This window comes from Schistocerca gregaria, chromosome 7 (genome assembly GCF_023897955.1).
Source record: "Schistocerca gregaria isolate iqSchGreg1 chromosome 7, iqSchGreg1.2, whole genome shotgun sequence".
Classification (NCBI taxonomy): domain Eukaryota; kingdom Metazoa; phylum Arthropoda; class Insecta; order Orthoptera; family Acrididae; genus Schistocerca; species Schistocerca gregaria.
In genome coordinates this window covers 343,136,879-343,149,716 of record NC_064926.1, presented here as the reverse complement: position 1 = coordinate 343,149,716, position 12,838 = coordinate 343,136,879, and the positions used below count along the sequence as shown (strand labels likewise).

Here is a 12,838-nt window from a genome sequence, read left to right as displayed (position 1 = left end):
AGCACTGGCCGGCCGGCCCGCGCGGCGCACCCAGAAAATTACTGGGGCGATGAAAACAGAGGGGGCGGGCCGGCGCGGCCGCCTCGTCTCAGAACGCCCCCTGTGTCCGTCCCCGCCGCTGCTGCTCGATTACCATCGCTAACGACCGGGTATGAGCGGAACAGTCCCGCCGCAGCCGCAGTCGCGTCATCGTGGTCGCCCCCGACAGTTTATAAACGCCGCTCGGGGCCTTTGCGAAATCTGCAGTGCTTTGTAACGGACGTATGAGGCACTAAACACCGTGGGAAGTGTTACACAATGAACACACTGACCGATCGCTACCGAACCGATACACCACTATTTCCGTGCTTTTGGAACATGCTGATTAGCGTTTCGTCGTTATGCGAGCTTCATATCAGTGTTTTCAAAACAGAAAAAGAGATATTCCTACAGATGGTAGAGCTTGTTTTGGGTGAAGTGAGGATTGGGTTGGACGTCTGCGAGTGTGAACTTGTTTCAAATATCCTTTTATTAGCAATCGTATACAACAACATCAAAGCCAAATTCTTAGTTGAAATGGGCACAGTAATATGACAACTAACAGAAATTTGTTGTTGTGGTCTTCAGTCCACAGACTGGTTTGATGCAGCTCTCCATGATACTCTATTCTGCCCAAGAATCTTCATCTCCGAGCAACTACTGCAAGCTACATCCTTCTGAATCTGCTTACTGTATTCATCTCGTGGTCTCCTTATACGATTTTTACCCTCCACGCCTCCCTCCAGAACTAAGCTGGTGATCCCTTGATGCCTCAGAGTGTGTCCTACCAACCGATACATTCTTCTGGTCAAGTTGTGCTACAAATTCATCTTCTCCCGAATTCTAATCATTACCGCCTTATTAGCTACGTGATCCACTCATTTAATCATTTAGCATTCTTCTGTAGCACCACTTTTCAAAAACTTCTTTTCTTTTCTTGCCTAAACTATTTATCGTCCATGTTACAATTCGATACATAGCTACACTCCATAAAAATACTTTCAGAAAGATCTTCCTGACCCTTAAATCTGTACTCGATGTTAACAAATTTCTCTTCTTCAAAAAGACTTTCTTGCGATTACCAACCTACATTTCGAATCCTCTGTACTTCGATCATCATCAGATTATTTTGCTTCCCACTTAGCAAAACCCATCTACTACTTTAAGTGTCTCATTTCGTACTCTAATTCCGTCACAATCACCTGGTTTAATTCGACTATATTCCATTATCCTCGTTTTGTTTTTGTTGATGTTCGGCTCACATCCTCCTTTCAAATTTGGTAACTTGTGGTAAGGTGTTATGGGACCAAATTGCTGAGATCATCAGTCCCTAAGCTTACACACTACTTAATCTATCTTAAGCTAACTTACGCTAAGGACTAAACACACACACACACACACACACACACACACACACACACACACACACACACACACACCGATGTCTGAGGGAGAATTCGAATCTTCGACGGAGGAAGCCGCGCGGACCGCTCGTCTATCCAGAGACCTCCTTTCAAGACACTGTCCATTGCCTTCAACTGATCTTCCAGGTATTTCGCCGCTTCTGACAGAATTACAATGTCGCCGGCAACCCTCAAAGTTTCTATTTCTTCTCCATGGATTTTAATACCTACTCCGAATTTTCCTTTTGTTTCCTTTACTGCTTGCTCAATATTCAGATTGGATAACATCGGGGATAGGCGACAAACCTGTCTCACTCCCTTTTCAACCACTGTTTCGCTTTCGTGCTCCTCGACTCTTATAACCGCCATCTGGTTTCTGTACGAATTGTAAATAGCCTTTCGCTCCCTTTATTTTACTCCTGCAACCTTCAGAATTTGAAAGGCAATATTTCAGTCAACATTGTCAAAAGCTTTCTCTAAGTCTACAAATGCTGGAAACTTAGGTTTGCCTTTGTTAACCTAGCTTCTAAAATAAGTCTTAGGGTCAGTATTGCCTCGCGTGTTCCGACATTCCTACGGAATCCAAACTGATCTTACACAAAGTCAACTTCTACCAGTTCTTCCATTCGTCTGTATGGAATTCGTACTAGTATTTTGCAACCGTGACTTACTAAACTGATAGTTCGCTAATTTTCACATCTGTGAACATCTGTTTTCTTTGTGACTGGAACTATTTATTGTATTGTTCTTGAAATGTGAGGGTATTTCGTCTGTCGCAATCTTGCTCACTAAATGGAAGAGTTTAGTCACGGCTGGCTCACCCAAGGCTATCAGTAGTTCTAATGGGATGGTGTCTACTTCCGGGGCCTTGTTTCGTTTTAGTGCTCTGTCAAATTCTTCACGCGGTTTCATATCCCCATTTCATCTTCATCTGCGTCCTCTTCCCTGTGGTACATCGCCCTTGCACCGACGCTCTATATACTCCTTCCACCTTTCTGCTTTCCCTTCTTTGCTTATTCTAAAAGGAGTTCAAATATTTGTTACTGAGCAATACTTTGATAGTGGACACAAACAAAGAAAAGCAGTACAATCCCATAACAAATTTACGAATGGGGTCAGAGAATCAGACTGAATAAGTGAGACCAGGACTACACCGTCTACCAAAGCAGTGCTAACGGACAACTACACATCCTAACTACGACATAGGCAAACAAACGCTGCACAATCCAGAATATCTGTGGTGAAATTACAGTATCTCTGGCGGAAATATGATCGCATTAAAATAGAATGTAACACACTTACGCAAGACGATCCCGCCGTGAAACTGAGTAATTCTCTTGACATAATTCGTAACTATTTGCTGCGCCCCAAAACCACCACAGCAGGCATAAGCCTATTTCACCACTCTGGGCGCGCAGCGCATCACAGTGACTTATTCCACCGAAAACTTCATACTAAAAGCCATGCCCCCACCAACAGCACACATTGTACTCTGTGTCATTCCGTGTGAACTCAGGTCTTCTTCCAGACATCAGCAAACAACCCTGTCCCCTCTCCCAATAGATGATTGTGTACAGATGGCCGTACTCGGCATTGACCATTACGATCTACATACTACACTGTCTGGCTACACAGTATCCTTCGCTCAAGTATTACTTTCTGGCCATCAACGAACTCAACTGACAAATCCACAGCTCCGTTACCTTCAGCAGACAGTCCCTTAGCCAGCCACGGCGATAAAAGAGGGGCGGGGTTGGCCTGCCGACAAGGCTCTGACGCAGCCCCATGAATTGTTCCCTTCCTAAGCAACCGTTGTGTGGAAACTACGACATGCCATAGGCTGAGGCCGACATGACTTTCTGACAGCGAGGGTGTTTCTACTTGGTGACAATGGCCGCCCTTAACAGCAAGACAAACGAAGACGTTATTGCAAATACTTCCTTAGGAATGTTTGAGAACTCTACAGTAGAGCTCTGACGTAGCTACTAATGGTTTTCGTCTTTTATGGCCGTTTACGAACTACATAGGTGGGCAGTAGTTCGAAAATAGTGAGACTGTAACATGAGTGATGAAATAAGAACGAGACCTACCAGAAGAATACCTTACCGCATGTGACAGAAGACTTGTTAAACGAGGTGGCAAGTGTTTTTATTTACAATGGATGTTTTTCAGTGTTACACTTCTGGCGCTGGTGACACAAGCCCGTTTCTGGCATTCTTTGTTGAATAATCGTCGTAAATACTCTTCAGATCAAGCTCATTTGAGATTGGGAGTCTCATTTGGACCATGATAATAAGTTCCACAGAAAAATTGATAACAGACTGTGCTTAACAATTAGCGAATCCGGCGAGATACTATGTAGAGGCACTCAAGATGGGCTGGTGGAGTGGTTGTGCCTGACAGAGCGATTAGCGGATGACGATGCTGAAAGAGTGGCAGGGGCAATCAGTGTGGGGGCGTGGGCTAGAATAGCTAAGAAGTTGGCAGCCACATATAACCTGGGGGTGGAGTTAGTTTTGCAGTTGCAGATGATAACAGTACTTGAGCTTGTACTATCCCAACTAGAGAAGTCGCAGCTGTCTCTCTGTATTTGAGCTAGCTTCAGAACATCGAAATTTTCCCACTTAACCCGGCAAGCATTGTGGGAAACCGTAGACAAATGGCATGCATTTATGACGTGGTTCACGTTTGGGAAATGCTCTGCATATCTTTGTTAGTAAATGCATTGCAGCCCGTAAATAGGAGGGGCTATGAGGCGCACCACGTTGCGGATGGTCTGTTCTCCTAAGTTATCCGAGAGGGGCCAGTTTCGAATTATATGGAGACGAATGCTGAAGCCTGCCACACCATCAGATCACCAATGGACCTGTCGTTTTTCGATGGGTTATTAGATACTTTTCCATGTTCTTATTTGTCTTGTTTGGAGACCTATCGTAATAACGATGCGGAAATGACCACTTTAAAAAATTGGCACACATTACTGTCCTCACTGTTCATTGTCGCTGATCACCTGAATGTCGATGAAAGTATTAAGTATATTTACATATTTCATGGATTGAGAGAGTATGTAAAGCAATTTCAGTGATTGCAAAATCGAGTCACTTTTACAAAAGAAAAAAAGAAAAAAAACAATGGTAGTTTGGGCGTACTTATCAGTGTGACGTTGCAATTCCTCTGCCTTGGATGCATGTACTGATTCCAACGAGGCCGGCCGGAGTGGCCGAGCGGTTCTATGCGCTACAGTCGGGAACCACGCGACCGCTACGGTTGCAGGTTCGAATCCTGCCTCGGGCATGGATGTCCTTAGGTTAGTTAGGTTTAAGTAGTTCTAAGTTGTAGGGGACTGAGGACCACAGCAGTTAAGTCCCATAGTGCTCAGAGCCATTTCAACCATCTTTATTCCAACGGGACGGGAGTCATAAACCTGTGTGCGGAAGGCTGGTCCACAACTGTAACGGATCCTTCATATCCTGGATACTGTCACTGGGACAGTCAGCCGAGTTGGTCCCACACAGGTTCTATCGGGGACCGATACGGGATACTTTCTGGGGCCGTGGGAGTACCTCAACGTCCTGCAAACGTTGTGCTATTGAAGAATGCCACCACAATACTGTCGCATGGGAAGCAACACAAGAGGACACTGAATCGCCGAGACGTACCGTCGTACCGTCTTATTTCCCTCAATCACCGACACCAATGCATGATCTGGAGTACCCATACCATGACACCAGGAGTAACGACGCTGTGCTTCTCCGAAACATCGGAACAATCGAATCGAACCGTTCCCCAGACCGCGGATACACTCCACGTCGGTGGGTATCCGTATTACTTCGAGTGGTTACAAGATCCGACAATGCGGCAATTATCGCTCTATCAGCTTAACCTCTCACGCATTTAAATTGCTGAAAAGATTAACATTCAGGAGAACACAAAAAGACTGAGGGTCTATTACGTGACGACCAGTTTGGTTTTATGAAAGGTAAAGTACCAGGAGGCAGTTTTAAAGCTGCGGTTGATAGTGGAGCCAAGACTGGAGAAAAATCACGATCCTTTCATAGAATCCCGTCGACGTGTTAAACGCGTTCAACAATGTAACATGGTGCAAGATTTTCGAAATTCTGAGAAAAATAGAGGTAAGCTACAGAGAGAGATTGGTAATATATGATATGTACAAGGACCAAGAGGGAACAGTAAGACTGGAAAGATAAGAGCGAAGCGCTCACATTAAAAAGGGTGTAAGACAGAGACGTAGTTTTTCGTTACTGTTCGACCTATGTGTCGAAAAAGCAATGACGAAATTAAAGAAAGTTTCGAGAGTGGGGTTAAAATTAAAGTTGAAAGGGTATGACTGATAATATTCGCTGATAACACTGCTATCCCCAGTACGAAATATGGTTTGGGACTAAAGCAAAGAAAAACGAAAGTAATGAGAAGTAACAGGAATGAGAAAAGTGAGGAACTTAACATCAGTATTAATGACCACGAAGTTGATGATGTAAAAGAATTCTGCTATCTAGGGAGCAAAATAGGCAACAACAAGTCGGAGCAAAGAAGACATAAAAAGCAGCAAGCACTGGCAAACAGGTAATTAATGGCGAAGAGAAGTTTATTTGTATCAAACATATACCTTAAATTGGGAAATAAATTTCTCAGAATGTACGTTTGGAACACAGGGTTGTATGGTGATAAAATATGAACTGTGGTAAAATCGGAACAGAAGAGAATCGAAGTATTTGAAATATGGTGCTAGAGATGAATTTTGGAAGTTAGGTGGACTGCTAAGGTAAAGAAAAATGAACTTCTCCGCAGAAATGGTGAGGAAAGGAATGTATGGAAAACACTGATGAGAAGAAGATACAGGATGATAGGACATCTGTAAAGAAATCAGGGAATCACTTCCATGATACTAAAGCGAGCTGTAGACAGTATAGGTGTGTAGGAATACAGAGATTGGAATACATGGAGCTAATAATTTAAGAAGTAGGGCACTAATGATATTCTGAGATGAAAACGCTGCACACGGGAGGATAGCTTGTCAGACAGCATCAAACAAGTCTGAGGCTGACGACTCAAAGAAATAAAAAAGATAAACCAAAAACATCAATATAAAAGCGCGTTTGCCCACGGTAAACATGTAGACGGAAGAATTTACACTATGTGAGCAGAAGTATCCGGACGCACTTAAATACACGTTTTTCATATTTGATGCATTGTGCTGCCACGTACTGCCAGGTACTCCATATCAGCGTCCTCAGTAGTCATTAGGCATTGCGAGAGAGCAGGATGGAGCCCTTCACAGGACTCACGGACTGCGAACGTGGTCAGGTGATTGCGTGTCATTTGTGTCATACGTCTTTACGCGAAGTTTCCACACTCCTAAACATCCATAGGTCCACTGTTTCCCGATATGATAGTGAAGTGGAGAAGTGAAGGGACACGTACAGCACAAAACTGTATGGGCCGACATCGTCTGTTGACTGACAGAGACCGCCGACAGTTGAAGAGGGTCGTAATGTGTTGGCTTCAAATGGCTCTGAGAACTAAGGGACTTAACTGCTGTGGTCATCAGTCCCCTAGAACTTAGAACTACTTAAACCTAACCAGCCTAAGGACATCACACACATCCACGCGCGAAGCAGAATTCGAACTTGCTACCGCAGCGGTCGCGCGGTTCCAGACTATATCGCCTAGAACCGCTCGGCCACTCCGACCAGCTCGTAATGTGTAATAGGCAGAAATCACCACTGGATATCCAAACTACATCAGGATCCACTGAAAATACTATGACAGTTAGGCGGGAGGTGAAAAGACTTGGCTTTCATAGTCGTGCGTCTGCTCGTAAGCCACACATCAAGACGGTAAATGCCAAACGACGCTATGGTTGATCTAAGAAGCGTAAACATTCGACGATTGAACAGTGGGAAAACGTTGTGTGGAGTGACAAATCACGGTACAGAATGTGGCGATCTGATGGCAGGGTGCTGGTATGACGAATACCGGTGAACGTCGTCTGCCAGAGTGTGTTGTGCCAACAGCAAAATTCGGAGGCAGTGGTGTTGTGGTGCGGTCGTGTTTTTCATGGGAGGGGCTAGCACCCCTTGTTGTTTTGCGAGGCTCAGCACAGGCCTACATTGATATTTTAAGCACCTTCTTGCTTCGTACAGTTGAAGAGCAATTCGGAGATGGCGATTGCGTCTTTCAACTCTGTCGAGCACCTGTTCATAATACACGGCCTGTTGTGGAGTGGTTAGACGACAATAACATCCCTGTAATGGATTGGCCTGCACAGAGTCCTGATCTGAATCCTATACAACACCTTTGGGATGTTTTGAAATGCCGACTTCGTGCCAGGCCTCACCGACCGACATCGATTACTCACCTCAGTGCAGCACTCCGTGAAGAATGGGCTGCCATTCGCCAAGAAACCTTCCAACTCGTGTTTGAACGTAGGTCTGCGAGAGTGGAAGCTGTCATCAAGGCTAAGGGTGGGCCAACACCATATTGAATTCCAAGATTACCGATCGAAGGCTCCACGAACTTGTAAGTTATCTTCAGCCTGGTGTCCGAATACTTTTGTCACATAGTGTATGTCACCTCTAGCAAACTAAACTAAGATAATAAAGGGACTGTTGCCATTATAGGTGTCATGCATAATAGTAATATCCTCTCTTTTCTTCCATTTATGTTGCAAGAACAGGTTAAAGAAGGAGCGCACTTATGTGCTGATATACGGAGGAGACTAGCACGATAACGTGTGCACAGGAAGTTACCTTCTCCCACTGGAAAAGGGCGAAAAACAAACAAAGCATTCCTTATAGGTGACTTCCCGAGAGATGAGGCTACATGTAGTTTGAATGAATAAAAAGGCTTTCCAATGGAGCTTTCAATGTCCTATATAGCTCCTTAGTAGTGGACAAGCTTTATAATGTTTTGTATGTTTCTTCAGCGGGCATTTCATCCCTAGGAGGCAACACCCTTCTTAAGGAATAACGAATGGTTAGTATCCTTTGGTGGTGTGCAACAGATTCCACTCTAAGGAATTACGAGTTACGAGGATACTTATCTGTGTGTAAATCGGTCGTAGGCATCACGTGCGCAAAGCGACAATCTTCTCGGTGAAGAATCCACTTGTCACTGATGAGAAATGCGCGCAGCTACTCGCGCTAACCGTAGCCGACACGCCACCTCTGAGAAGAGCTGCTTGTTGCAGGCTGGGACGTGTCGCCAGCTGTGTAGGAATGCCGCAACATCCGCGCCGCCTCCACTGCGCGGCGCCTCCGCCCCCAGCGCGGAATGGCTAACACGGCTGCTGGCGGCTGTGGCGCAGCCCGGAGGCAGTGTCCGCCCACGCATACCCTCCAGCGCTCCATCGCGGCGCAGCAGCGCCAAGCTCTGGCCGACCCTCGTGGAGGTCAGTGGATTCAGACCGAACGGCCTGAGGGACCTGTTCAGTGCACCTGCGCCGGTAAACTTACCGTCCACTGCGATAACGTGGATGCACACTACAGGCCATTAAAATTGCTACACCAAGACGAAATGCAGATGATCAACTGGTATTCCTTGGACAGATATATTATACTAGAACTGACATGTGACTACATTTTCACGCAATCTGGGTGCATAGATCCTGAGAAATCAGTAACCAGAACAATCACATCTGGCCGTAATAACGGCCTTGATACGCCTGGGCTTTGAGCCAAACAGAGCTTGGATGCCGTGTACAGGTACAGCTGTCCATGCAGCTTCAACACAATACCACAGTTCATCAAGAGTAGTGATTGGCGTATTGTGACGAGCCAGTTTCTCGGCCACCGTTGACCAGGCGTTTTCAGTTGGTGAGTGATCTGGAGAATATCCTGGCCAGGGCAGCAGCCGAACATTTTCTGTATCCAGGAAGGCCCGTACAGGACCTGTAATATGCGGTCGTGCATTGTCCTGCTGAAATGTAGGGTTTCGCAGGGATCGAATGAAGGGTAAAGCCACAGGTCGTAACATATCTGAAATCTAACGTCCACTGTTCAAAGTGCCGTCAGTGCGAACAAGAGGTGACCGAGACGTGTAACCAATGTCACCCCATACCATCTCGCCGGGTGATAACGCCAGTATGGCGATGACGAATACACGCTTCCAATGTGCGTTCACTGCGATGTCGCCAAACACCGATGCGGCCATCATGATGCTGTAAATAGAACCAGGATTCATCCGAAAAAATGACGTTTTGCCATTCGTGCACCCAGGTACGTCGTTGAGTACACCATCGCAGACGCTCCTGTCTGTGATGGAACGTCAAGGGTAACAGCAGCCATCGTCTCCGAGCTGATAGTTCACGCTGTTGCAAACGTCGTCGAAGTGTTCGTGCAGATGGTTGTTGTCTTGCAAACGTCCCCATCTCTTGACTCAGGGGTCGAGACGTGGCTGCACAATCCGTTACAGCCATGCGGATAAGATACCTGTCATCTCGACTGCTAGTGATACAAGGCCATTGGGATCCAGCAGGGCGTTACGTATTACCCTCCAGAACCCACCGATTCCATATTCTGCTAGCAGTCATTGGATCTCGACCAACGCGAGCAGCAATGTCGCGATACGATAAACCGCAATTGCGATAGGCTGAAATCCGACCCTTATCAAAGTCGGAAACGTGATGGTGCGCATTTCTCCTCCTTACACGAGGCATCAGAACGACGTTTCACCACGCAACGCCGGTCAACTGCTGTTTGTGTATGAGAAATGGGTTGGAAACTTTCCTCATGTCAGCACGTTGTAGGTGTCGCCACCGGCGCCAACCTTGTGTGAATGCTCTGAAAAGCTAATCATTTTCATATCACAGCATCTTCTTCCTTTCGGTTAAATTTCGCCTCTGTAGCACGTCATCTTCGTGGTGTAGCAATTTTTATTGCCGGTAGTATACTAACGTCCCCTGCTATCTCTGTAATTTTCTATCACGACAGTCCATTTATTAATACTGTAGGTCATCTCAAATGTTGTTTGATGAATAAGTTTTGTGTTGGGTAGATCACTTCGAGTTTTTGAGCCAGGGCGTGACGTATATTCCTCTGTTAGATAAGTATAATGGTCGATCAAAAAGTTCCCGTTTGAGGGCGTTTGATGGCGTTTGATGGCGTATATGCAACGTAGCGCTACTCTGATGCGGTGCATAAGCACTGACATGTGGGAAAGGGACTGTGTGGCATTCTTAACGTTCCGGGCGTTTGTGCGGTAAATGTGAAAATGTCAACTATAGCGGCGTTGTTACCAAATGTGTCCAAACGATACCATCTTGCTGTTATTCTATGCTTGATTGTCGAAGGACAAACGCCGGTAGTCATCCGTCGGAGAAAGGTGTGTATGGGGCAGCATGTCTGTTCAAAACCACATTTGTGGAATTGAGCGCTAAGTTCCGCGATGGTTGCGATTCGACACAAGACGGAGGCCAGAGTCAATTGGCATACTCAAATGGCAGACACTCAAGCACATGTCCTATAGTCCTGATCTCTCGATATGTGAATACTAGGCCTTGAAGGGTCGACGATTTCTGTCGGACGTGAATGTGCAGCAGAGCACAGAGTTTTATCAAAACGGTATCTTAAACATGGTTCGCCGATGAGATAATTGCCTCAATGCATTACTGGAAAATACACCTCCTGACTTAAACAGTTATGCCTGACTGGTATATCGATTCTGGACTGTACCGCCTTCGAACGGAAACTTTTTAATCGTGCTTTACAGAAGTAAACACTCTCAGCTGAATGTAGGGCATATCTGTGCTTGAGTGAGCATGATAAGCACGCACCCTTCTTTTCCTAGAAATGCCACTTTCTGCTACAGTGGCGCTTATTTGTCTGATAGTAATACAGTTATTGTTCCAATAGCTATGGCTTGTAGTAGGACTGGATAAGAGTTCGAAATGTATGAATCTAATCAAGATCTCTTTCATTGTTCTGTATGTGCGTCTAGTTTTTCTGACTAATGATTCACTGCGGTCTCTGAACGAATTACACTACTGGCAAATTAAATTGCTACACCACGAAGATGACGTACTAAAGACGCGAAATTTAACCGACAGGTAGAAGATGCTGTGATATGCAAATGATTAGCTTTTCAGAGCATTCACACTAGGTTGGCGCCGGTGGCGACACCTACAACGTGCTAACATGAGGAAAGTTTCCAACCGATTTCTCAAACACAAACAGCAACTGACCGGCGTTGCCTGGTGAAACGTTGTTGTGATGCCTCGTGTAAGGAGGAGAAATGCGTATCATCACGTTTCCGACTTTGATAAAGGTCGGACTGTAGCCTATCGAATTGCGGTTTATCGTATCGCGACATTGCTGTTCGCGTTCGTTGATATCCAATGAATCGGTGGGTTCAGGAGGGTAATATGTAACGCCGTGCTGGATCCCAACGGCCTCGTATCTCTAGCAGTCGAGAAGATAGGCATCTTATCCGCATGGCTGTAACGGATCGTGCAGCCATGCCTCGATCCCTGATTCAACTGATGGGGGCGTTTGCAAGACAACAACCATCTGCACGAACAGTTCGACGACGTTTGCAACAGCATGGACTGTCAGCTCGGAGATCATGGCTGAGGCTACCCTTGATACTGCATCACAGACAGGAGCACCTGCAACGGTGTACTCAACGACGAACCTGGGGGCTCGAATGGCAAGACGTCATTGTTTTTCGGATGAATCCAGGTTCTGTTTACAGCATCATGTTGGTCGCATCCGTGTTTGGCGACATCGTGGTGAACGCACGTTGGAAGCGTGTATTTGTCATCGCCATACCCGGTGTGATGGTATGGGATTGGTTACACGTCTCGGTCACCTCTTATTCGCAATGACGGCACTTTGAACAGTGGACGTTACATTTCAGATGTGTTACGCCCCGTGGCTCTACCCTTCATTCGATCCCTGAGAAACCCTACATTTCAGCAGGATAATACACGACCGCATGTTGCAGGTCCTGTACGGGCCTTTCTGGATACAAATGTTCGACTGCTGTCCTGGCCAGCACATTCTCCAGATCTCTCACCAACTGAAAACGTCTGGTCAATGGTGGTCGAGCAACTGGCTCGTCACAATACGCCAGTCACTACTCTTGATGAACTGTGGTATCGTGTTGAAGCTGCATGGGCAGCTGTACCTGTACACGCCATCCAAGCTCTGCAGGCGTATCAAGGCCGTTATTACGGCCAGAGGTGGTTGTTCTGATTTCTCAGGATCCATGCACCCAAACTGCCTTGAAATGTAATCACATGCCAGTTCTAGTATAATATATTTGTCCAACGAATACCCGTTTATCATCTGCATTTCTTCTAGGTGTAGCAATTTTAATGGCCAGTAGTGTATTAGCTTACGTGGCCAAGAACTATAGGCTATCAATGTGTGGACAGGTGTTACTTAGGTAAAATCTGC

At 45.9% G+C, this 12,838-nt stretch overlaps 1 protein-coding gene across 2 annotated transcripts in view; it reads left to right on the top strand.

The window, feature by feature from the left end:
- LOC126281530 (uncharacterized) overlaps positions 1-12,838 on the top strand; it is a 155,196-nt gene that overhangs the window by 120,683 nt on the left and 21,675 nt on the right. The window contains exon 3 of one of the 2 annotated variants that reach the window (XM_049980576.1): positions 8,632-8,832. The exons of the other annotated variant lie outside the window; for it this stretch is intronic. Within the exon in view, the coding sequence (XP_049836533.1) occupies positions 8,632-8,832 (201 nt within the window). The remainder of the gene's footprint in view (positions 1-8,631; positions 8,833-12,838) is intronic. 2 annotated transcript variants of the gene reach the window in all.